This window comes from Epinephelus moara, chromosome 10, assembly GCF_006386435.1.
Source record: "Epinephelus moara isolate mb chromosome 10, YSFRI_EMoa_1.0, whole genome shotgun sequence".
Lineage (NCBI taxonomy): Eukaryota > Metazoa > Chordata > Actinopteri > Perciformes > Serranidae > Epinephelus > Epinephelus moara.
The window spans coordinates 15,566,813-15,592,313 of record NC_065515.1 but is presented as its reverse complement, the minus strand read 5'-3'; the positions used below and the strand labels follow the sequence as shown (position 1 = coordinate 15,592,313).

The 25,501-nt window shown below is 39.2% G+C and overlaps 1 protein-coding gene across 1 annotated transcript in view; it reads left to right on the top strand.

The window, feature by feature from the left end:
- Positions 1 to 23,541, top strand: part of si:dkey-21p1.3 (collagen alpha-1(I) chain) — a 37,084-nt gene extending 13,543 nt beyond the window's left edge. The window contains exons 11-52 of the mRNA XM_050055268.1: positions 90 to 143; positions 259 to 303; positions 416 to 469; positions 693 to 746; positions 2,902 to 2,946; positions 3,049 to 3,102; positions 3,205 to 3,249; positions 3,639 to 3,746; positions 3,842 to 3,895; positions 3,996 to 4,049; positions 5,365 to 5,426; positions 8,031 to 8,075; positions 8,185 to 8,229; positions 8,847 to 8,954; positions 9,628 to 9,681; positions 9,797 to 9,842; positions 10,040 to 10,093; positions 10,559 to 10,666; positions 10,947 to 11,000; positions 11,115 to 11,222; positions 11,495 to 11,545; positions 13,513 to 13,568; positions 13,694 to 13,747; positions 13,853 to 13,906; positions 14,039 to 14,146; positions 14,984 to 15,041; positions 15,227 to 15,280; positions 15,365 to 15,418; positions 15,568 to 15,621; positions 16,333 to 16,386; positions 16,488 to 16,541; positions 16,919 to 16,972; positions 17,067 to 17,120; positions 17,196 to 17,249; positions 17,331 to 17,348; positions 17,606 to 17,668; positions 18,235 to 18,420; positions 18,556 to 18,691; positions 18,784 to 18,890; positions 19,796 to 19,876; positions 19,982 to 20,191; positions 23,065 to 23,541. Coding sequence (XP_049911225.1) covers positions 90 to 143; positions 259 to 303; positions 416 to 469; positions 693 to 746; positions 2,902 to 2,946; positions 3,049 to 3,102; positions 3,205 to 3,249; positions 3,639 to 3,746; positions 3,842 to 3,895; positions 3,996 to 4,049; positions 5,365 to 5,426; positions 8,031 to 8,075; positions 8,185 to 8,229; positions 8,847 to 8,954; positions 9,628 to 9,681; positions 9,797 to 9,842; positions 10,040 to 10,093; positions 10,559 to 10,666; positions 10,947 to 11,000; positions 11,115 to 11,222; positions 11,495 to 11,545; positions 13,513 to 13,568; positions 13,694 to 13,747; positions 13,853 to 13,906; positions 14,039 to 14,146; positions 14,984 to 15,041; positions 15,227 to 15,280; positions 15,365 to 15,418; positions 15,568 to 15,621; positions 16,333 to 16,386; positions 16,488 to 16,541; positions 16,919 to 16,972; positions 17,067 to 17,120; positions 17,196 to 17,249; positions 17,331 to 17,348; positions 17,606 to 17,668; positions 18,235 to 18,420; positions 18,556 to 18,691; positions 18,784 to 18,890; positions 19,796 to 19,876; positions 19,982 to 20,191; positions 23,065 to 23,217 — 3,018 coding nt within the window. The 3' untranslated portion in view covers positions 23,218 to 23,541. The remainder of the gene's footprint in view (positions 1 to 89; positions 144 to 258; positions 304 to 415; positions 470 to 692; positions 747 to 2,901; positions 2,947 to 3,048; positions 3,103 to 3,204; positions 3,250 to 3,638; positions 3,747 to 3,841; positions 3,896 to 3,995; positions 4,050 to 5,364; positions 5,427 to 8,030; positions 8,076 to 8,184; positions 8,230 to 8,846; positions 8,955 to 9,627; positions 9,682 to 9,796; positions 9,843 to 10,039; positions 10,094 to 10,558; positions 10,667 to 10,946; positions 11,001 to 11,114; positions 11,223 to 11,494; positions 11,546 to 13,512; positions 13,569 to 13,693; positions 13,748 to 13,852; positions 13,907 to 14,038; positions 14,147 to 14,983; positions 15,042 to 15,226; positions 15,281 to 15,364; positions 15,419 to 15,567; positions 15,622 to 16,332; positions 16,387 to 16,487; positions 16,542 to 16,918; positions 16,973 to 17,066; positions 17,121 to 17,195; positions 17,250 to 17,330; positions 17,349 to 17,605; positions 17,669 to 18,234; positions 18,421 to 18,555; positions 18,692 to 18,783; positions 18,891 to 19,795; positions 19,877 to 19,981; positions 20,192 to 23,064) is intronic.
- Positions 23,542 to 25,501: the final 1,960 nt, after the last annotated feature.

The following is a 25,501-nucleotide window of genomic DNA, read 5'->3' as shown; positions in this document are numbered from 1 at the left end:
AAATACACATTTTTTTTTACTGTGCTAAAAACAATTACTTTTTGTTGTGAGTTTCTGCACTTGACATCTGAACTGTTGCATTTTTACAGGGACTGCCTGGAGCCAGGGGTCCTTCTGGTTTTCCTGGACCATCAGGACCTCTGGTCAGTGTCAATTATCCATATCTATATAAATAACAATCATCTTTATTATCAGTCAGTATTTGGGACTTTTAATTACGCTGATATTCTTGTTTGATACATTGCTGATCATTCTCAGGGAGAGATTGGAGCTCAAGGCTTCAGTGGACCACCAGGCCCACCCGTAAGTTTTCTAACGCTGTCTTCATAAAATGGATAAAATGATGATGTTGGATTAAATACTGAAATAATATTGAATTAAGAAGTGCAAGTATTAAAGTGTGTCCTCTGCTCAGGGCAAAATGGGCCCCAGCGGAGTAAAAGGTGTCTCAGGAGTTAAAGGACCTCCGGTAAGTAAACAACTAGCTGATCAAGTTTCCATCCACATTGACAAAGATATTTATGAAACAATATTTTATGTTATCAGGGTCATCAAGGTGCACATGGTGCCAGAGGAGCGATTGGACCACAGGTGACAAGACATTTACAGACTTTCTCACAGAGACCAAATAATGGTGACCTTTACTTACCTTAATAAAAGTCTAAACTGTACATATACATGTGTTTCTTAAGGGAGAGCCTGGTCCTGATGGAGTGGCTGGGTTTCCTGGTGTCCGTGGACCTCAGGTACAACAAAACCTTTTGAAGTGTTTCGTCCCATAGTGCCACAGAATCAGAACAGAACCAGTTGCTGTGTCTCAAATCCAATACTTCTGTTAGTGCACTTAAATGTAGTACACTGCATTCACTATGTGCCCCCTTGCGTAGTGTGCGCATTTTGACAGGGTAGTGTTGTCTAAGCTTAAACATGGCTGTTGCGCACTAAACGGAAATGAAGTTTGCAAGATTTGGCAGCGTTTCATCTCCTGCTTATTGAATTGCAACCAGGCAGAGTGTCATCAGCAACATTTGTCACCCGCCAAAATATATGCTTGTTTTATCTGCTTGTTTGCTCTCTTTATTTTTTTTCTGTATATATTTATTCATATATTAAAAATAAAAATAAACATGCTTCCATGGCACATTTCTATATCTATGAATATCCATGGCTGATACTGACTGATCTACCAAGTTAATGATAGCTGCCTCATTTTGTAAATATTTACAAGTCAAGCATCTGACCACAAGTACAACAATAAAGTGTTCTGCAGTAAAGACAACAATTTAACATGCATGAACACCAAATGTTATTTCGGCCCATAGATTGTGTAGCTTTAGCCACAACACTGTCAAGCATAAACTAGAGATGGACTCACAAAGCAGACTCTCAGATGCAGATAAAAGTTCAGGGTCTTTAATCCGGCTCAGGTCAGTACAAGGGTGATCAGTACCACAGGCAAAGATATCCAAATCAACAGGCAAAAAGGGTGGTAAAAGGCAAACTCAGTCAAAAACACACTCACAAGAAACACTACCTTTGAGTGAGTGTTCCAGCATTCTCGTAAAGACAATCTGGCAACAGAGGAGGGGAAGACAGGGACTTAAATACTCTAAGACAAGGGAGACAATGAGACGCAGATAAAACACATAAGGACAGGGCATGTCGTCACAAAGGAGGGAAACTTGACAGGTAGTGGGATCTGAAACGAGACGAGACAAGTGACAAATAAATATGAAGTCAGGGAGCTTGACGTGACATGACAAACACATCTATTGTCAATGCCTGATGATGAAATATGCCGCTGTTAGCTAGCTAGCAAGCTAACATTAGCATTTGCATTATTGTTTGCAGTACGAAATTATTACAGAAATAGCCCAACAAACAAACTGATGGCTTCTATCTGACAAAGTATAGTGGTAGTGAAAAATACACATGTATATTTGTACTGTGCTTTGGTGTTCACCGCAATAGTCGGCTGACGATTCACAAGTTTGAAATGTGTTTGTGGTCCCACCCCCTCCACTACGTAGGCAACATGGCAGCCATTGAGAGCGAGAAGTGTTAGTCAAAAGTTGAGTATGGAACATCTATTATGAGTGTGCTATCCTGGTTCTTCTAGTGCACCGCAGTTTGCCATACTTCTCAGTGTAAATGCATGCAAAATAACAAGTATACAGTACATACAGAAGTATCTGAATCCGAGACACAGTAAGTGTTTTATTGTAGGTTGGTTTGCATTTACAGTCACTATGGATTGAACTTTGTAGCTTGGTTATGTGTAGGCCATAAATATGAGACAAATATATAAAGTTGTTCATGAAAAAAGACGTTTGTCCTTTTCAAGGAGAATAATAATAATAAGAAGAAGAAATTAACTTAATTGGCACACAAAACAGATGTTACAAAGTGCTTCACAAGACAAAAAAAAAATAAATGAAGCAAAGACAAGGTGATAAAGGCAAATGCATATACATAAATGTGAACATGCATTCACACAAATGAATATATATAAATATACCCATACACACAAGCTCTGTGCACAAGCTTCACATGAATAAATATATATATATATACATATACAGACAAATAACATTGCAAGCTTATAAAATGCCACCCTAAAAAATGTGTTTTTAAATGTTTTTTCAAAGTGGATACAGAAATAGATGATAGTATCTCAACAGGAAGTGCATTCCAGATGAAGATTATTATTTGACTTTTCCTTAGTTGTGACCAATAATGTGCTTTAGTTTGATGCAAATGTTTGTTTGACCAAGTTGGTTGGAAAAGTAGTGGCTGTCTCTTTGTGAAAAGCTCTCCACATACAGGACTCATACTTAACAATTTTATCACATGAAGACAAAAAATTATGAATAAAGAAAACATCTTGGGGGTTTTTCACAGGGAAGGCCAGGACCAGATGGACCTCCAGGTCCTAAAGGAGACCCTGTGAGTACACTTTATGTAAAAACAACCAGAAACAGTTAAGCAGTAGGTTGCAGCCATCATTTTAAGGTCACTCTGTCATCTGTGGTCTATGTGTTTCACCAGGGAGATCCAGGAGATGAAGGGGACATAGGGGAACCTGGACCACCTGGACTAAATGTAACTCCTCTGCACATGCAACATTAATAACTAGAAAAGATATGAACTCAGATGTGCTGTTGTCAGTTTGTCATGTTGGAGCTTTTTTCCATCTCATTTCAGGGAGCCAATGGGAATCCAGGAAAGCCTGGACCCTCAGGTGATCCAGTAAGATTACTTAAAGCAATTTCAATATTGACTGCAGCTAAAGTGTTTATGTCAATTATAATATATGGCAATATTTAATGATTTTAACCACATCAAGCTGCTATACTGTTACTCTAAGTACTGAGCTAAATGTGTAGATGTTTTTTGTTTGCGTGTGTTTGTTTGTTTGTGTGTGTGTGTGTGTGTGTGTGTGTGTGTGTGTGTGTGTGTGTGTGTGTGTGTGCACTTTCCTCTTCCAGGGGTCTAAAGCCAAGCGAGGTGAGAGGGGGGATTCTGGGTTTAAAGGAGACCTGGTGAGTTTGATCCTTCCTGTCAATCTGTTCAGTTGATTGTTGATCAGTTTATTGACCCGATCACTCAGCTCAACGTCCTGTTGTGTTCATTCACAGGGACTTCCAGGGCCTCCAGGTAAACAAGGGTTAAAGGGGCATCGAGGCCCTTTGGGACTTGAGGGACTTGGAGGACCAACAGGGCCACCAGGACCTCCTGGACCCAGTGTGAGTGAAATAAGTGTAATGAATAAAGACATGTTCACTAACAATATAGCAACTGTAATGATCAAGTTTTTTTATACCTGTCATCATTGTCGTAGGGTTTTGATGGTATCATGGGGGAGCAAGGGAAGCAGGGAAAAGATGGACCGAAGGTCGGTTTTGAGAAAGTTGAACGAATCATGTTTGTAAAATTGTGCATTTGTGTGAATGAATGAGAGTATATACATGTTTGTTTCTTTATTGTTTTTGTAGGGAGATCGAGGACCAAATGGTATTCAAGGAGTTCCTGGCCCTCGGGGCGGCAAGGTAGGACAAAATCGATGCTGGGTACTTTAGTACATGTGGGGTTAGTGTAAAATTGATAAAATATCAATATCACTCACTTTAATATTTGTGCAGAATATATATAGAATACTAGTTTCACATTAACTGGTCACTGATGTTGATGAGAAAGAGGGAATTTTTGTAAAATATGTCAGATAGCGGCAACTTGGCAGAAATAACCCATAAGAAACGTGGTCATATTCCATATATACACAACAGTTTGTAGTAATGTAGTCCAATACTGATACAAATATACACTCAAGTCACCAGAGGTGTCACTAGAGCCATCTTGCAATGGGATCAGCTGCAATACGCCAATCCGCGACTTAAAACAAATGTGGGCCTGGGGTGTAAAGTAGTGGCAGCAATGGTCCCTTCCCTACTTCCAAACCCCCGCCCCCAAACACACACACACACACACACACACACACACACACACTTGCATGGCTGTCTAGGTGCCCACTTTTGACCCCCTTGCTTAGACCACACCCATATTTTAATTTGGCCTTCATTTACACACCTTCAGCTACACACCTGTAAAGTTTCATGACTATATTTTGCATGGTTGTGATGTTATCATGTTAATAAAATCTGTCCACAGACAGACATATAAACATCTGGCAAAATAAACAAAACCATCTCTGTAGTAGTTTCTGCCAAAATAGGTTTCAAAGGACATAATGACACACACAGACTCACAAGCTGAAAACACTACGAGCTGTTGCTACGTTGTGGCAGCTGGTAATGAATGTAGAATCCTGTTTCACTTGATGAAGTAATGCTAGTGTGGATATTGCATTGTAATCAATTCTGATCATTTTTCCTATCAAAGGGTCGAGAAGGTCGAGCTGGATTTTCTGGGTTGCCAGGTCCAATTGTGAGTATGAGTGACTGGAGATTTAAATTTATTCTAGATGCTGATCATTGTGCTAAATCCACACTAATTATGTAATTGTGTTTACCATTTGCAGGGAGAGATGGGAAAATCTGGAGAGAGAGGACGTGAAGGAGAGCCTGGTATTAAGGTTCCTATGTGGCTACGTTTCTTATCCTGTCCTTATGTGACTGTGACGGTGTCCAGTTCAAACATTTAATCCCTATTATATCCCTGTCTTTACAACTGAATTTGTAGATTGACTTCATGTTGATTTATGAAGCCCAGACAAACTAATTTCAACTGTTCATTTTCCATTTATGTGTCTATTTGATAGTCTTTTTTAAACTGTGTCCCTCAAGTTGCTGCTATTGTAGATGTTAATGAGACCTTGTGTTTTATATGTGTAAACCTTTTGTGTAGGGAATGCCTGGAGTCATCGGAGTGACGGGACCTAAAGGCCTGAAGGTGAAGGAGACTGTCAAGTAAAATTATTGAAATTTTGAGGCTGTAATTTTAAGTGTTGGTCAATGAATAGCGTGGCATATATTTCATCCGAAAGGAAAAAACCTTCTTAAAGATGTGTCCTATCTTAGGGACTTCAAGGTCATTTAGGAAACAGGGGACAGGATGGACTTCTTGGAGCCCGGGTAAGACCGACCAGCAATATGTCAACATTTGTATTTCTGACTTTGTCCAATTGCTTGTCAACTCATAGAGTTCATAAACTCCATGGTTATGTAAATGTAGCTATGGCCTCCATATGAGAAAGGGCTCTCTATCATGTTGTGTACGCTGGACTGGTTTTTACAAATTCATAATTAGAGTGTGTGATGCTTTCATCATGGTTTTTGTATTTATGGAGATATACAGCATGAACTTAATAAAAACTGTTGATGAGTTTACCATAATTATGAAGCTCAATCAGCCAGCCACAGTATATGTATGTACTTTAAGTTTAAATTTTTGTTCTCCTTTCAAAGCTAAGGGTCAATATTTGTCAGAAATTACCCTTTAGCTGGACTATTCAAGGGATGACCATGATAGGAACAGTGATAAGATGTGATCTTTCTATCAGGGACCCACTGGTGCAAATGGAATGAATGGGGACACTGGACCTCCAGGACCAAAAGTGAGTTTGATGAAAAACACTGATTAGTAGATTTGCTCGTCTCACAGCGTCACAAATAACTGATACACTACTAAATATCTTCCACAGGGGTTGCCTGGTAAAACAGGAGCTCTTGGCCTCCAAGGACCCGTAGGGAAGAGTGTGAGTGTTAATCACCTTTGTTTCTTGGAGTGAAATGTGATTTTGTTTTAACCCTAATGAAACAAGATCACATTTCTGTTGTTGCTAATAAAGGTGCTAACTAGAACCGTATGGGGTTCTTCGATTTGTCCCTAGAGAATACCCCTTTTAGCTCCCAATAGAACCTTTGAAAAAGGTTTAATAAAGTAACTTTTAACACGCAAACTTTCAAGTCATTAAAGAACTCTTTCTTCTAAAAAGGGGTTTCTCAATGGAACCCTTAAAGCCATGTTTCCACCAAAAACATCCGCCATAGTACTTTTAGTACTGTACGCAACCCAACCCTGATTTATGTAAAACTTGCCTCAGTATGAACAGAGGTTACATAACCTTCAAAACCAGCCAAAACTTACCCCTTAGCAAGAGTGACGGTTCTCCATAGAGTCTGCCAGGAATGAGTCCCTAAAACCCAGAAATTAGCCTTTTACCACTCGTGCATCCCTCGTCAGTGGGTGTTTTGAATGGATTTTTGGTAAGATGCCTGAAATAAGGTCTGTCGTTAACACAAGCTTAAGAGACTTTTACGTTTTGTTCTGTGACATAAAATGAATCCGTATATACTCCACTCGTGAACTTTGAAGCTTAAAAAAAGGTTGTTAACAAGTGGCTAAATGAGACTATAGAACATCATCATGCGTAGCCACGCCGAACACGGCTTTACAGTCTTGTTATGATGCTGATGTCAGGTCATGTGACCGTAGCATAGTTCGCTTATAGCCTCATGTTAGCTTTTTATGTCTGGCAATTGCATTAGGGCTTCAATAATCATGAAAATGCTGTTCATTTGTGAAGATTATCTTGCTGAACAAAACATGCAAGTATCCTAAACGTTCGTTTGTCAGAGAGCTTATTTTCAGCAATAATCCAAAATCCAGTGGAAATATCCCACAGGCTTTTTGATGGGGGAACCAGTGCAATGCTAACTTCTGCGTTGGCCTACAGAAAAACATCGTCCTGGGAGCACTCTATTAACCAATCAATGGACTGCTTTGTCTCTAGCTCAACCTTTTAGTGTTGGATCAGTGTGTTAGGTACCCCAACAGTGGGGTCATGACAAACGGGGATGGTAAACAAAATAACAGTTCACTTGGTACCATCCACAAATTTTCACCACAGAAATGCAAAAATAGCTGTTCTAATGTGTACCGAACCAAACGGAACAGGACTACTTGGTGGAAACAAGGCTTTAGTCTTACTAACAACTGTTGAAGAACTCTTTCTTAAAAACAGGGATCTACAGAAGCAAATGGTTCTAGGTAGAGTCTTAAACCCTCAAGAAGAACTCTTTTGGAAACCTTATTTCTAAGAGTGTAGGTTACTCAGCATTTCAGATTATGTGTGGTGCTGACTGAATATGATGATTTATGTAGCTGTGCATTTGTATCAATCAACAGGGAGAAGGGAGCAGAGGGATGAAGGGGACACCAGGAAAACCAGGAGAGAGAGTGAGTTAGAACATAACCATCTTTAGTTTTAGGAAGTTACATTGCAGACTCTTGGAATAACTGAATGTAGGCATGATGATGTCATGATGGATGCTGTTGGTTTCCTTTAGGGGGTTAAAGGTAAAGAGGGCCCAGTAGGGCTTCCAGGAAGTGAAGGCTTAAAGGTATTCTTCAATTCAAAGTTTGTCAATGCTTGCATTTTATCAAAATATGTCAACATTATAAACTGGATCATTTTGTCACGTTGGACAAATTTGTTCACTTGGTTACTCCATCATGGTTTACATCTTGAAATGTAATGTGGTGTTAACCTTGTTATGTTTGTCATGAAGGGTAAGAGAGGTGAAGAGGGACCAAGGGGGAAACAAGGCCGCCCAGTAAGTGATTGTTTTCCTGTTATTAGTTTCACTGCTGTAGTTTATATAGCATCCTTGCTGCTTTATGTCCTCATATGAATGTTATTAAGTGATTGTTTTCTGTGCTCAGGGTGAGATGGGCATGCCTGGACCACAGGGATACAGAGGATCTCCTGTAAGATGTTTTCATTTATTCGATCCCTCCAGTCCTTTACTTCCTCATTCATTAAGTCAGCTTCTGATTATTATTTAAATATTGTCCTTACAAGTCCTCTAATAAAAAACAGTGTTTGATTTTTTTGTTAAAAAACTAAGCAAATCTGACGGATTTGTGAACAGGAGGTGAATATTCACCAATGTCAATTTCACTCATGTGTCACTGCGCCCTTAGTCTTGAGCATATGCCTGCATCATACTTACTGTTCATAGCATTTACTGAATGTATTTAATTGATCATTGACTGACCACTTTGGCCTTCTTCTAATAGCTTTTTTACAACTACAGCTACACTTCTTAACTCTTCTTTGCAGATGGCACTCATCTGTATGTCAGTCCCACTTGGTACGAAGAACTCTTGAAGCAACAATAAGCGTAGCTTACAAGATTGTTTTTCCCTCTTTTGTGTTGAGGTTTTTCATTGTCCTCCCAGAAAGCTTGGGTTTAGTTGGGAAACATAGCTTATCTGCTGACTGAGATGTTTTGAATGACATACAAACAAAACCTGAAATTTGTCTTGATATACAAAAGATATTTACATATCTTGTTTTACTGAGTACATGTTTTTTCCTCCAGGGTATCCAGGGTAACATTGGACCATGGGGTGAGGTTGGGCCCCGTGGCCTTCCAGGTAACCAGGGGCCACAAGGTCCAGTTGGCCCACTTGGAGTTCCAGGTTACCCAGTAAGTTTATTTTCAAGCTTTTGTTGTCAGTGTGCTTTGCACTGATCCAGGCTTAATATTCTTAATCACACTTTTGTTTGACAAGTCAAAATGTTAGGCATGGAAAAAGGTCAAACACTGAACAAGTGTGAATGAGTTTCTTTCTTTCCAGTTTGGCATGGGGTAAGAGTTTGGGTTAGTCATCAGATCAGGTTGCTCTGTTGTCAAGGTGATGATCCAGGATGTCGTAGATTACTGTGGTAATTCGAGCTCCTCAGTGTCATCCTGATTGCATTAAGATTTTCTAGGAAACTTAATCATGCTACAACACAAGATTCAAGATTCATTTTCATGGTCTGCGCCATTCATCCTCTTTGAAATAGGGGAACTTGTTAGGAGCCTCATCAGAATCACCCAGACATCATGGAATTAGGCTCAGGAGGTACAGTGAGTTGTCCTTTAATCCCAAGGTTGGAGGTTTGGCTTGGCTCTGCCTGTTGAAGTGTCCTAGAGCAAGACACTTGACCCGAAGTTACCCCTGATTATTTGTAAATATACTCAAATGCAAATATATTTTAAGATGCACAAAACTTAGTTCTCCAAGCACCAAGCTCAGCAAGATGAGTTTGTCTTCCTTCGGCACTCGTTGGAAGGCTTTTTTGTGTGACTGTTGCTTTGCTCTCTTTACATCTAGGGTAAAGATGGACCTCAAGGACCACCCGGATCAGCTGGTGTCAAAGGAGATAAGGTAAAGCTTCTTTTACTGCATACAGAGTAGTGAAGTGATGGAGTGGTCTGTGAAACCACTTCAGAAACAATCAGCTTGTTGATCCGTCACTCAGTTGTTTCTGTCATCTTCTCAGGGATCCAGAGGAACTGTTGGGCAGGAGGGAGTTGCTGGTCTCGATGGTGAGGAGGTAGATTGATTAGACTGTGTTTGTCACAGATTTGATTTATATCTTTTCTCATTGAACTGAATGCGAAGGCACTAAAAGGTCTGATTTTCTAAAAACACAGGATAAGAGGCCAATGCAGTCTGTAGGCTTGATTGAGCTTTATGATAAGCTTCATCATGTGTACGTGTGACCCAGTGCTTTTGTGTTTAGGGTCCACCTGGACTGAAGGGACCTGAGGGGCCAGCTGGACAGAAAGGCATTTTTGTGAGTAAATGTCAGTTTGTAAGTGCATCGTTTTATTTTCAAAACGATGGATAAACTAAACAATTTTACCCAGTTTCCATGACTTTATTTAAGTAGTTTAAGCAATACAGCCATACATCATTAAACACCCATTTCCCAGGCATTTTTGGATAAGCAAACTGCTAGCGCTTGCTAACGCTACTCCACAAATTGTGGTACTAGATGTCAAATTAGTAATGAAGGAAAGGTATTTCATGTAACGTTAGACATTTTGGGATTTTTATGAGCATGTTTTATACAATATCCAAAACAATGTACATTTTAAAATATCCAACACATTCTGTTAATTCCAAACAATTTCCAGGCCTGGAAAACAGTTGGTCTAAAGTTTTCAGGAATTTCATGACCACGCAGAACCCTGTATGTAAATGAAACATAGATGCATCAATGAAACTTGGGAAACCATTCGTTTTATGTACATTTCAGGGTGAAAAGGGAAGCACTGGGCCTCCTGGACAGAAAGGGCCAAAAGGAGCTGAGGGCAACAGAGGCAACAAAGGGCCACAGGGTGCAAAGGGCCCACCGGGGAAACAGGTGTGAGGACTGTTTATTAGAATATTGTATATAACCCCTTTTACTTTTGTATAGTGACGCAGGACAATGACATCTGCATTCTGGACTGTTTCTGCTCTGAAAATATACCAGAATAATCCTCAGAATCTAAAAGTCAGGTAGCCTTGCAGCCGCTGATGTCTAAAATATTGATACAGACTTCTGAGACCCACTGTGGTGCACCGAATATATTTGAAGTTTGAATTAAAAAGAAAAATGTGCCCCCTCTGCCCTGTCTTCACCATCATCCCCTCATTTGCAGGGATACAGGGGTTCACCAGGAGACAGAGGAAAACAAGGAGTTACAGGGCTCAAGGTCAGTCGTATTCATCAGTCAGAAGCAATGATGGTCAAAGTTTGCAAAGTGCATGCAGAAAGTTTTGTCAAGAGTCTGAAATGTATGGTGATGATGATGATGATGTTTTCACAGGGTGAGCCAGGCACCAAAGGTCCATCAGGCATGTCTGGACCGTTTGGACCAGGGGGCAACACTGGGGCAGCAGGGGCGAAAGGCCAGAAGGGGCTGCGGGGACACACTGTTAGTAACACATAAAGATTCTTTGATCGTCAGTGATGTCTGAAATGCTGTGGTGATAACTAATAACAGTCATGATCTTCATGTTAGATATATATGTATCATATGCTTGAAGCCATGTTGCCTTTTTTGTGTCAAGTTTCATGTGGTTACTAACACATATATTTGTATTCCATATATAGTTGGGATTCTTTTAAGAGATGCTGTATGTACTTTTGTTTCAATATGACACAGCTAGAAATAAACACTGTGAATTGTATGTCTTCCCTTTCCAGGGCCCTCCTGGCAGAATAGGTCCACCTGGACAAATTGGACCATCGACACCAGTATGTGTTACTAAGCTTATCTTCACTTCACTTCACTTCACTTCACTTCACTTTATTAATTTGTGCCTTGGAGGGCGATTTGGTTTGCAGCAGACAGATTCAACACATTCATTCAACAGTCACATTTAGACATAAAACCTACAATGTGTGAGCAGTGAATTACATCAAATGCACCAAGTGCACCGTTTACAGTGCAAAGAAAGAAAGAATATACAGTATATATATATATATATTATTGCATTAGCATATTTATCACATAATATTCAAGAGAAATTCCACACTTTTTTCCACTCATTTTATTGCATTACAAAACATTAACGTTGACTTCTGTGCACTGAACATTTCCACCTAGTTATGTCCAGGCAACTCTGATCTGGAATGTAATATATGTAACATTGTACTAAAAGTTTCAACCACTAGATGGCAACAAAAGCAGTTTATCAGCATGTGTTTCATTTCACCTCAATGAAAAATCAATGTTAGTGTACATTAAGATTTGTATATACTGTGCATAAAACTGCTTTTCATTAATTGGTTGCCATGAAAAACATGACTTAACTTAAAATAATACTGTACCCACAGCATTACCGGTTGTATATAAATTACTCACATAGTGTTATGTTAGATTTGTGAAGAAAACTGCATCTCTTGCATGCCTACACAGTGAATGAAGAAACATTTTTAATCAAGTGAAGTCAATAGAGATTACGTTTAGCAACAGCAAAACTATGAGACTTGGATTACACTGCAGGAGTTGTGTGAGACTTTGTATAAGGATGTTGTGATACAGTTTTGCTGTTGTTAGACCTGGTCGTTGTTAACTTTAATACATGAAGAATGTTTGCCTTTTGTTGGATTCTCTGTTCACTCTGGAGGCTACAAGAAAAATGTTTTCTTCATGAATTCAAGGTAACATAATAATGAACTGCTATGTAATTGATACACAAATAGTCATTTTGCACGTGAAGTATTCCCTTTAAAGCTACAGTTGGTAACTTTCATAAAAAAAACTTTTTTTATAAATGATAACACTGTCACTAAATTCACGCAGCACTAAATGAGACAGATAATCTGTGAAAAAAAACCCAATCATGCTTCTCTGCCCATTGTTTTGCCTTGTAGCATTTCTGATGGCCTTACTGCATGTGAACAAAAACAACCAATCAGAGATGAGAAATCTCAAACAAAGTTGTCAGTTATGTCAAACACTGCTTGAGAATTTTGATCAAACTGTTAAACTAGGCAGCACTGATCAAATACCAATCAAGATTCTGTTAATGCATTGTGTCTTTCTCGCTTCAACTGTTTTCACTAACAAATTTTAGTGTACTGCTTCACTGTAAAATGAGAAGGTATGTGACTTAGCCCACTTTCTCATTTTACAGCTAAACAGTACACTGAAATATGTTTCTGAAAACATTCTAGGTGAGACAAAGGCAACCGTCAGACAGTGCATCAGAGAGAGTGGAGAGTTACGGCACTCAAGGTTTACGGCACCAGGCATACCAACACAACCGACCACTTTATCCTGTTAAAACAATACTCACAACTTGGATTCATTTTTATTAAAAAAAACCCTTTTGATTCTTTTGATCTGAGGACTTTTATGGACTAAATAAATATGAATAACTTACAGGGTAATCGAGGAATGAACACATTATTTGAGGTAACCAACAACCCTGTTTTATACATCTGAAGAACTTCTACTAAAAAATGAGCAGCTTGGCAACCAGACCAGGCGTCTAATTAAGACAGGTGTTTATTTGTCAAAAAAATGGACTGGGCATTTAATAGAAGTTTTACGGTGTTTGTCTCATGTACTTCTCTCAGAATAAAGTGACAGTTTCAGTAAATATGACACAAATTTATTTTCATAAAAGTTACCAGATGTATCTTTATCTTTAAGCCCTGATCTTGTTTTATTCCTTATTTCTCATTTTTAATTTCTCTTTATTAATTTTTTTCAGGGTTTGCCAGGCAAGAGAGGTGCTGAGGGAAAAACTGGAAAGCCTGGACCAAAGGTGTAATGTACCATTCATTCATTCTGACACAGTGAAATGCTTCAATGCTGAAATTGTAATCTGTCGAACTGAAGGGGTTCACTTAGCTCATTTAATATCATCTTTGTTGTGTGTTTGTGTAATTCAGGGCAGTCAGGGTGAGGCTGGCAAGCCCGGTCTTCAAGGCATCAAAGGACCCATGGTGGGACGTCATTATGTGTTGCATAACTAGTCTGGACAAGCATATGTAGAGATGCGTATAAAAATGTTACCACAATGACGCAGTGTCTCCTTCATTAATCCCCAGGGCATTAGAGGTCAAAGTGGTGCAAGAAGAGAACCTGGGAACAGAGGCGCAACGGTAAAATAACATGTTTGAACTCATTCAGTGTTTCTAAATGTTCTGGTATTTTATCAGTTCCAATAGTCTATGTCTTCAGTAAACAAAGATCATGTTATGATATCATATAAGTGTGTGACTGTATTTTTTTAGGGGACAGCGGGGAAGCTCGGGTTCATCGGCACTTTGGGTGCTAAAGGTCGACCTGGGCCTGCTGGTCCTCCCGGTCTTCCAGGCACTAAAGGAATTCGGGGGGCAAAGGTAAGAGGAAGGCACTGCTCAGCTCAGATGAATATCTACAACAGAATAAAAATGAAACAAAGTTGTCATCATGGAAATAATGTCTTTATAAAGGGAAAAAGAGCCCAGCGTGGAAGGAAAGGAAACAAAGGAGCTCCTGGAAAAACTGTGAGTTGTGTTAAAGTCTAATCTAAAAATAGATTTTCAAATAAAATCAGATATGATTGTTCTGGTCCAGATACCCCAAGACAAATGTTTGTTGTATGAGTTAATATCTACAAACAAGGCAGATACCTCTGTACTAGCATATCTGGATAGATCTAAAATCCACCAAACAATTTCTGAGCAATGCACTGTACGCCACTTAAAGACATACTATGCAGGTTTTCCTAAAAACCAACACAAAGACTCATACTGAAGTAACACTAATCCCTCTCTATCCTCACTTGTGACCTACTTACAGTGTATGGCAGTGTATTTTTCTGCCCTCTGCCGAGATTTTTATTATTTCCCTCTTATTTTCTGTGTTCAGGACGTTTATGGGTCAAGCTTTATAACAAGGTTTCGACCAGGTGCCAGACTGTAAGCAGCAGGCATTCAAGAGACACAGTGCAGAAAAAACACAAATATGGTGAGGCGTAACACCAAACAAGAGTGAATCTGGGGTTAGCTTGTACTTTCAATTTTTACAGGCGAGCTATGTACAAACAGTAACTGACAGTCCTGCATAGTATACCTTTTACTACAAACAATGCAACAATGACTGAATTCTGATTATTCATGATGATTTTGCACAATTAAAGTTTATCCTGGGCCTCACAGTCTTAGTCTGTTGAAGTAATGAAGTGTGTTCTGTAGGGAGCTGAAGGCCCACTGGGTCGACCAGGACCTGCTGGAAGACCTGGAAAACCCGCAAGTATCCCTTTTGACAAATAAAATACACACATGTATCACCCAATCCATCACTGCTACCTGAAATCAACCAAAAATTTGAACATACACTGTTATGAAATAGTTGTATTCTCGCTCACAACAAGGTTAAAGTGAGGACATCTGTTGAAGATTGTTTTTTTGTTTCTTGTCTTGTGATCTTGCTCTCAGGGCCTCAGCGGTTTGGATGGGTTACTAGGGGTTGAGGGTAATGAAGGAGATCCGGTAAGTAAAAATGTACCATACTGCAGTTTAGTCTGTTGTTCAGCCTTTTTACTAAATCAAGTCCTTCCCTTATTTATCCCAAAGGGTGATATTGGTTTCAGAGGAGCTCCTGGAAAACCTGGCAGGGCTGGCAAAATGGTAAGCTCCAAAACAGATGGAGATAATGTGCAACCCTGCACCGTAAAATGGGATTTTTCCTTATTTTTCCCTTATTCATAAATATCTGTGCCAGTTTAGCCTACAGATGCATTTTGTGGTATTAAATACATTTAAAACATGTGTTGTAGGGAAAACATGGACCTCCTGGGATCAGTGGAAACATTGGAGCACCAGGGTTCAAGGTACAATATCATGCCATTTATTTAAATTTAAGATAATCATGTTATTCATTGTGCCAAGAAAAACAGTATTTGAAGGAATATTTCACCTCCCCAAATGATCATTTGTATATCAGTTACTCAACCTGTGTTTTGTCAAATTCGTGAAGAAAACAGTTTGGGGTTTTTTTGCATTCCTCCATGGTGAATGAAGGAACCAAAAAACAGAGAAAAATCTTCATGAATCAAAGTCATATGGGGCCACGTTTAACAGCAGGACTAAGTCAAAGCATCCGTTTAGAAACTTTTACACAACTCTTCCAAATCTCATTTATCCAATTGTACCTCCCAAACATGCATATTCACTAAAAGAATTACTATTTAAAACACGTTTGTATAAGCAGTTGTAGGCAAGTACGAGTAGCAACTCTGCGCTATTTATGCTGTTTAGCGAAAATGCAAGTGCGTGAAAGTACTGAGTATACGATTTGGATTATATTTCACAAACTGTGTGAGAGTTTATCAATGGATATTTTCATATAGTTTTGTTAAGCACAGCCCCCTCTTACTCCAGTTCATCAAGAATTTTCTCTGTTTTTTGTGTTCTTAATTCTACGTGGAGTCATGTGAGAATTCAGCGTAACACAGGGTGAGTAACTGCCATACAAATGATAATTTGGAGGATGAAGTATTCCTTTAGCATGTGTCTTACTGATGTCATCTTGTGTCTCTCAGGGTAAAGCTGGAACAAAAGGAAAACAAGGACCACCTGGGCCAGTGGGACCAAAGGTATTTACGTTTGTTCAGCAGCATAAAAATAAAATCACTTTTATAAATTAACACAACATCTTTCCTGGTAAACATCTGCATCATCACTGGTCTTGATACAGGGTATTCCAGGACTGAGAGGACGGAAGGGCGAGTCTGCCATTACTGGGCTTAAGGTAAACGTCAAACACACAGTGCACCACCTCACCTCACCTGGATAAGATATAAAATATGTTTTTATAACATTTGTAATATGTTAGAATATGTCATGTTCACTGATGTTCATTAATTGAATCCACACTTCGTCCTTTCATGTTTCTGTACTGTATACATTCTGCCCATCATAGTTTACTCATGCTGACTCTGATAGATGAACTGACTATAGAAGACTTTTTCCAAATATTATTACTAATATTATTATGATTTCACAGTGAGTACTGACAAACGTGCAGAAATCAGACAGACCATGTGATTGTGATGTTTAAGAGTCATGTAACTGTTGAAGGAGGAGATCGTTTTAACCTATTCTCATCCTTCTTTTCTTCATGTACAGGGTCTCCCAGGTGATATGGGAATACTGGGACCAATCGGACCACCTGGGTTAAAGGTTGGTTGAAATTATTTGAAATATGAAATAATTTGAATTTAAAAAAAGGGGGGTATTTAAAGCTGATCTACCACATTTCTAACTTTTATCATAGGGGAATCCTGGTTTGCAGGGGCTCAAAGGTCGAAGAGGTCATAAAGGAAAGCAGGTGAGTTGTGTTTTATTTTTGTTTTCATACTGTTAAAAAGTGGCAAATTATTAATCAGCTGTCTGATTTTCACAGGGAGCTACTGGTCCTCGGGGTCCACATGGGCAAAAAGGCTCTCCTGGACTCGCTGTACGTTGCTTTAATATTCTGTTATATAAAGTAGTTTACTGACACATTTTACTGAAGTTTTGTGTTCTTTTTTCATAACAGGGCCAGCGTGGAACTGAGGTGAGTTATTTTCGTTTTTGTTTTTCATGAGTTTGCAGGTTTCTGGGTCGTCCCTGACGTAATGTGGTCACAGTCCTTTTTTAAAATTCCTGTTTTATCTGTAAAGTTTTCAATTTAAGCATTTTGGAAGACAGTAATAGTCAACCTAAAATGATACAGTCTTTCATTTCTTTTAGTCTGATTTATTATTACCTTAATTGCGAATAGTGATATGCATAGTTGTCTTCAGACAGTCTGACTGTGTTTGTGCATTTCAGGGAATGAAAGGTGTCCGAGGGAGGAGAGGACCAAAGGGAGTGAAGGGCAAGCGTGGACCTCCAGTAAGACATTGTAGAGTAGCGCCATAGAAGCTAAACAATGTACTGCTGTGGACGGGGGCAGCAGCAGCAAAATGTATTTTAGCCATCTAAATGAGGTCATATCAGTTTTAAGTGTATGCTATATTTAGAATGTTTTAACCGCTTCATCTTGCTGCCTGACAGCGCTTTCTAACGGGGAAGTGAAGCCGTTATATCCATCTCTTTAAAGCCACCAGACCCCTTTGACAAAAACAATAATTTTACTCTGCAGAACACAGGAGTTGCTGGTGTACCAGTGCCTTGATCGCATAGAAATGGAATCAAGAGAAAAAACATTGAACTGTAAGGTCAATGGTCATTTATATTAGTACAAAAGAAAATGGCGATTGTTGTAAGTCGTTATGGTGACAACAGACGTCAGTGGGGCCATAAAATGTGGCACAGTCACTAGTTCCAGGCCTAGTTTAGCCTATTCTTACACCTATTTCCTTATTATACAGAAAAATACAACTTTGCAATGATCCATGTTTCTCACTTTGCAAAAAAGTTTGCGCCATGCTCTTCAAGCAAAGTTATTTGTTTCACAGGGAAAACCAGGTGCACCAGGCAAGCGCAAGCCAACTCAAAGGCGAGGATCAAAAAACAAGCCAAAACCAGGTCAAAGAAATGAGCTGAGGCCCAAAACAAAACCCAGTCCAAGATCGAAACTGAAAAATGTGCCAAGACCCAGACAAAGACCCGGCCTCCTAAAGCGACAAGGAGGACAACAAAAAGTTGGTACAAGCTTTTTTCTCATTCACGTTACATTACATTTAGTTTTGCTTTGAATTATTCTTCATACTGTGAAGGGGCTGTATAATGATCGATATTTGGCTGATTGAATGTCTGAATGGTGGATTCCTCTGTAGCGGCCCAGGTCGATGTCCAAGAGATGGTCTGAAGTAGATGAGTTGGAGGAATCCTTCAGCTGGCCTCAGGGAACCAAAGATGACCCTGCCACCACCTGCTATGAACTGGGACTCATATACCCACATCTGAATGATGGTGAGGGTCTGAACAGGCTCATATGTAAATCAATTTCTGACAATATATTGTATACCAAATTAGATCGGGCACTCAAGTTGATTATCTTTCAGGTTACTTTTACATGGACCCCAATCAAGGCTGTCCATATGATGCTGTGAGGGTATTCTGTAACTTCACAGCAGGAGGAACAACCTGCATTGACCCTGTGCAGTCTCAGGTACACTCACCTACAGGAGCTAATGTTAGCGAGTGAAGTACTGTGTGAGGAATAGGCGCACTGTGTCACTTGTAGCCAGTAATGATGCCTCTTTCATCAGCTTCAAATCCAAAATTTTGCCATTTTGTTGTAACTGTAGTTTCCTTGAGAGACTAACTCGTCAGTGTCTCCTCTCCTTACCCAAAAAACACATTAACTTTCTAGTAAACAAACACAATGCGCGCCACTCCTCCTCCCTCCTAGCTCTGCTGAAATTTGATCTCTGCCATGTTTCTGGCCTCGACTCAGCAGTAGGTTGCACAAGGCCTGTCAGACACTAGTGGCTCTGTTAGTCCATTTATAGACAAATGCAATATTATGTTGATCACTTTGTCATATTGCCTGTTACTAATGCAGTATGAGCTGCACATAGTGCTGTGACACCATCGGCACAGGTTGCTGATGTAGACAACTACTTCATTTTCCAAAACGTGTCATAATTACCAACACTGGCTCAGCTGGTTTGCATATAATCAAACTGGGTTAAACTTGTACACTGACCAGCAAAATCAACCCAGCTCTAGTGAGGAATGGGTTCACTTTCTTGTGCTGGGCCACGGTTACAAGGAAATAGAAAGTCTCTTGTTTTTAACTGCAACAACATGAGAAGGTTTCCATGTTTTTTTACATTACAATATACTTATATAATATATAGAGTTTGGAATTTTAATTGATTCTTCAGCAGATTTCACGTGTCAGAAGCAGCATACAAAAAGCTGTTTCACCAAAGCTGTGTGGACCTATTAATAAAAATAGCTCTTGGGAAAGAAAGATATTATCAATCATATTTTTTGATCAATGTAAATATCTAAATAAGATGGTACCACTGATGGTTTTAAACATATCACTAATATTCTATCCTTTAGATTAAGTTAAGTTGGGAACCAGAAAAGAAGAAATCAAAAGTGTCCGTCCAGTGGTTCAGCCAGCAGCACGGTGGAAACAAGGTAAGGCTGAGACACATCTGAGGATTGACTGAGGAACATTGAGCACAGGTAACATCAGTGATCCTTTTCCTCAGAGTTAAAATGAATGATTTCTGTTTCTGATAGTTTGAGTACACTGGCGTGGATGTTGTCCAGCTGAGGTTTCTGCGGTTACACAGCCACACATCTTTCCAGCACATGACTGTCAGCTGTACGGCGAACCACTCCACTGTCACTGGCACAGCTAATACAGCCAATAGGATTATTCACTTCCTGGGAGACTCTGGCAAAGAAATCATTTCACACCTTACCACAGTGTCCAGGAAAGGCTGTGAGGTAAGATTGAAATATTTTGTTGTTGTTGTAAAAAAAAAGGAACAAGCAGCTTACAAAGATGTGCAGAGGGCATCACAAGAGAAGAAACAGAAAAACAGATTGGCAGGTACCATAGACCAAACTGGTGTATTTGTGTCAGTTCAAAGCCCTTTCATTTCGGATGAAAGAAAATACCAGATTGCAGATAAGTAGAAATCAGTCAGGTAGAATAATTATGAACCAGAGAGGCACTCAGAGAGCGCAGACTGCCGCCAAAGTATTCTGTGATATGCAAATCTGCAAGCCTAACCACTATATACAGTCTTTCAAACTATGGTCGTGCCTGTCTGTAAACTCATCATGTCAGCTGTGTATTTATGTGCTTCAGAACTGGAAATATTTTCACTCATTGTACAGACATTTGTAAAATCCTGAAAAGACTTTATCATGTACATATGTATGTACAAATATCAAACGCTGAGGCGAAAATAACATTATGAAAATGGCAACTTGTTATCAAAAATAGTTGTTACAAAAAACTGGATGTTTGCAGGGAAGAATTTTTGCCATGAGTCATTGCCATTTAAATTTGCATAATAGAAAAAACTCCCACATGGTGTTACAGTCATACCAGCTCTCCCATGAAAATACTGTCCCTGAGTGCTTCACAACAATTGCTGTCTGAAGACCCTTTAACACTGCCTGTTCAAGGTGGGAACCCCATCATGCCGCCTCGCCGTTCTGTATATAAGGCACGATCAAGGAGAGGGGGGGCAGAGTGGTCTCGCCTTTAATCTGCCACCGGAGGCAGTAACAGTGTCCAAACGGTGTCTGTATGAACAGGACAGCCTACAAGACGAGATCATGAAAGGCATGGGTGTGATGTTTAGGCACAGTGTTATGCATGTGAACCACTGCGGGAGATTGTAAAAGTAGCTGTTAGCAGTTAGTGGCTAGCTTAAAGAGGAAGAACAGTGGCCGTAAATGTCCGCAAATTAGAAAAACTATGAAGTGTGGGAGCTTGTTACCCTCGGAGCAGAGGATGAGATCAGCTGCCATATATCAGGGACAGTAATTTATCATTATTGACACTTCAAGGCAATTATTGTTTAGAAAGCGCTGCCAATGCATATGTTTTGTATCACACTAGATGCTGACTCTCTGGTGTTACATGTTATGCCCATCATGCCTCTTTGATTCCCAAAAGCTGCGATGCAGTGTATAATCACACAGTGGAGCAGCATGATGCCGTCGTTGTTTGGTTCTTCGTAAAAATGCAAAGGAGGCATAAAGACGGGACTTTGCAGCAGCCCTGTAGCACAATCTCTGTGTAAAAAGGGCTTGAATGAAGTGTAAGCTGCCCCAGACGATTACTGGTACCTGTGAATGTGGATTGTGAAATGGAGTCATCCAGTTTCCACAACTGGCTATGTTTCATCACCGTTGAACTTCACTACCATCCACTGGATTTAAAGATGTACGGCATTTACCTCACCAAGGCCAGATACCTTATTTCACAGTGTTACAGAAAGTAATGAAATATTTCATGTTTCCACCCTGTGATTCATATCCATTTCAAAATTTAATGGGCTCTTCTTTGGCCCGTGCCACATCCTTCCACAAAGTTTCAATAAAATCAAGCTAGTAGTTTTTACGCAATTTTGCTAGCAAACAGTCAGACAAACAAACCTCCTTGGCAGACAGTGGCGGACAGTTGATTTCTCACCAGCTCCTGTTCCTGCTTGTATTAAATACAGTAAAGGCACTGACTCCCTATTCATGTTTACAGTGTACATATTTTTATATTACTATTATTATTGTTATTTGCATTCAGATGTTATATTTAATTATTTATAGTATTTCCTTTTTATACGCATGCTTCTAAGTACTGTATATTTTTTATATATTTTATATTCTTTGTTATGCACCAATACACCAAGCCAAACTCCTTGTATGTGAAAACCTACTTGGCAATAAAACCAATTTTGATTGTGACTCACTGTAAAGGTCCACGGTTTGGGCTGGCAGTCTAGAAGGGCATCAGAGGCACTCCGATTGTGGTTCAAAATCCTTTATTCACATGGTTAAACCAACATGTTTCAATTTCAGACAGTCCTCATCAGGGTATAGAAGACTGTCTGAAGTCTAAACGAGTTAGTCTATCCATAATCAGAGTGCCTCGGATGCCTTTTTAGACTGCCAGCCCACACCATGGACCTCTACTCTGAGTAAAGTTGGACAGTCATTGCTTTTTATTCCCATGTGACTATTTATGCTATCCTTAAAGTGCCCTTGATTTTTTATAGTTACCCACACCTAATTAATTAATGTTTTGACCCAGTGCAGCACTCCCCGTTTTTTTCCTAAAAAACAATGCTATAAGTCAAACTTATCTTTAACATTGTTAGTTGTGCATTTTGTCTATTTTTTGACAAATGAATGACACACAGTCAATAGAAAGTGAAAAGACAATCACATTCCTTTGTAAGGGGATACAAACAGAAAGAAACATATGATTTAAGAGGTGCTGGATTATTTAGATGAGTTTTATTAGCACGATATTAATATTTAATTTCTAAATATCATGGATATTGTCAATATCGGTAACCTATATTGCAACCACCTTAAATCAAACACTATCTGAGCATTGCATCTTCTCTTCCGAAATAGGCACTGAATGTTCCCAAGTAAGTCACCAATGTACTATAGATATGTGAACAAAGGGATTTTGTCACTTTACAGGAGATTTTATGTTGTTTGTTGTTTTTTATGAAAATTTTCCACTGTGCCATAAGCTGCCATAAAAGGGCTGGCTCTCAGGAATAAATAATAAATCCAGGAAGAACAAAGGACACACGTTCTCGTCATGTCTCCTCTGTCTGGTCATTTTTCAGGTGGAGGTGGTTGTGATGGTTCGGGGGAGCACAGAGCTACATCGAGGTGATATGGAGTTACTTCCTGTCAGGGATCTGGGCGTAGAGACGACGTTGTTAACTCTCCTTGTTCCTGAGATCACTGTTGTTTTGGGACTCCTCTGCTTCTTGTGACCTATGAGGAGTGTGTGTGTGTGTGTGTGTGTGTGTGTGTGAGAGAGAGAAAGTGACTGTGTCTGTGCATGATGAATCATAAATGTAAATATCTCTTTATATAGAAAGCAGGGATATATGATGTTTTGTTTGGATTATTTGCTCAATGCTGTTTTGTTTTTGTTTGCTTTTTTGTTGTGTATTTATTGAATTGTCATAAGCTGGACTAATAGATTTTATTATGTTAAGCATTATTTACATTGTTATTAAATGTTTATGTAGCACCTAAGTTTATTTCCTTAAATGAAACTGACTTGGATCTTTAAGTGCCTATATCATAACTGTATTTAGTGTCTCATCATCCTCACAGGGGGAGGATGTGCAGCACTATGGAAATAAAATCATAACTTTGAACGTGTGGAATGAAATCGAGCCGTCTGTTGCATTTTTACTGAGCCTGCCTGCACCTTACAGTACATGCTGAACTGAAGTATAATTTAGAATCTAGGTGATAATGTAGATTTCTGCTTCTTCCTCTGTGATTATTAAGCTGTAACAAGATGTTTTATGTAACTACAGCATCTGTGGGATGAGATCTTACACCAGTTGATTTAAAGTTTACGACTGATGCTGCCCTCTTACAGTAGTAACACTATTACCCAGAATTTATGGTGATAGTTAAATGTTTTTATGTCTTCTCCATTCCTTGTAAATGGAGGATGAGTTCTGTTATGCACACAGTGAGAAATGTAAAGCATCTAAGTCTGCTAGAGCACAATACAATTTATTCAAGCCCTCTCTGCTCTGCTGCAGATAAGGGCCTGGTGCCACTCCAAGTTTAAGGGTGTCCAGAAGGCAAGATACTCCTTAGGTGACAGCTCCCAAAGTATTGTATGACTGCCTGTTTCCAAATGCATGTGATGACCGTTAGACTCGCCCCTGCCCCCCTCACACATTTACTCATGATCCATTCATCCTGCACAAGACAGACCAGAGTCAAATCTGTGGTTATACACGCCCTCAGTCGCAAAGGTTATCATTATTTCAAATAGCGTAGTTGTTCATGATTTTTATAAATGCATCCCTGTGTCTTTGCAGTTAACTGTATTTGACACACTCGACTCATGAGACCAGTTCAATTCATGTTTTATGAACCGTCGTGGCCCACTCAGACAGCATTCAGGGTCAGTTTAGAGCACATTTCAAATCAGTAAGCCTTTATTAGAATAACTTTACTCTTGTTGTAGTTATAATCTTGCTGTGTAAATAATCTGTGGTGTAAGGATTGGATATGAGATAGTCATGCACATGATTATTTTTGAGATTGATGAATTTTGAGATGACAGATGTTTTCCTGTGTTTACACATTGCTCATTTTATTCACATTATCCTGTTGTTTGTGACGCATATAAAGTTTGCACAAGTTCATCGCATGTGAGGAAATATTGTATAATATACACCTCTGAAATAAATGCATGAACAAGGCTGAGGCCAGCAACTGCCACAAAGCCTCAGACCTAAAGGGGGTAACTTGGTAAACTTTGGACTTTACTATGGAGGTATGCTCTGGTAAAGTACAATATCAGTGGACATGGAAAGGATGGTCCTGTCTAAAACCTGGATCAAGATCAAATTTTGAGGTCTTAATTATTTCACCTGGAAGTGTACCTGCATGAGGAAATTAGTTCTTAAATAGACTACAATCTTTTATTTCTGTTGATCAATAAGCATTTGTCCCCATGAAATAAACCATTAAAATAATAAAATAGTTAGTGTTTATTCATATGACCACACAGAAAACTAGAAAAGCACTCAGAGAGTGCAGACCTCCGCCAATTAGGTGATATTCCCTCCCCCTCTGCATCAGATTTTGCAGCCTGCATCACAATTAGGTTATTTGCACAGCCTGCATCACAATTAGGTTATTTGCATCACTATCATTATTAGGTTATATATACCTTCACCATGTGGCATCATTACAATACACTGTGGTGTATTTATTTCGTTTTTATTTTGTACCAACACAGAATATAATATGTTTTGTATTTTTCACTTTCTTTTTTTCCAACACAGTACATTAATTTCAACTTTAGAATTACAACAATATTTAGCACGTAGAACTAGACATGCTTTCCGGGCACCAGATGGCGCTATTTTCACCCTCTCATTAGAAATTGGAACTGCTGCTGAGGCTGTCAGACGATAGACTTTATTTATTATTTTATCCACTTTGCTTCAACCGATCACCACCAAAATTTTATTATCTGTTCCTTGTCCCATTATCCACCTTTCATCAAAATCTGTT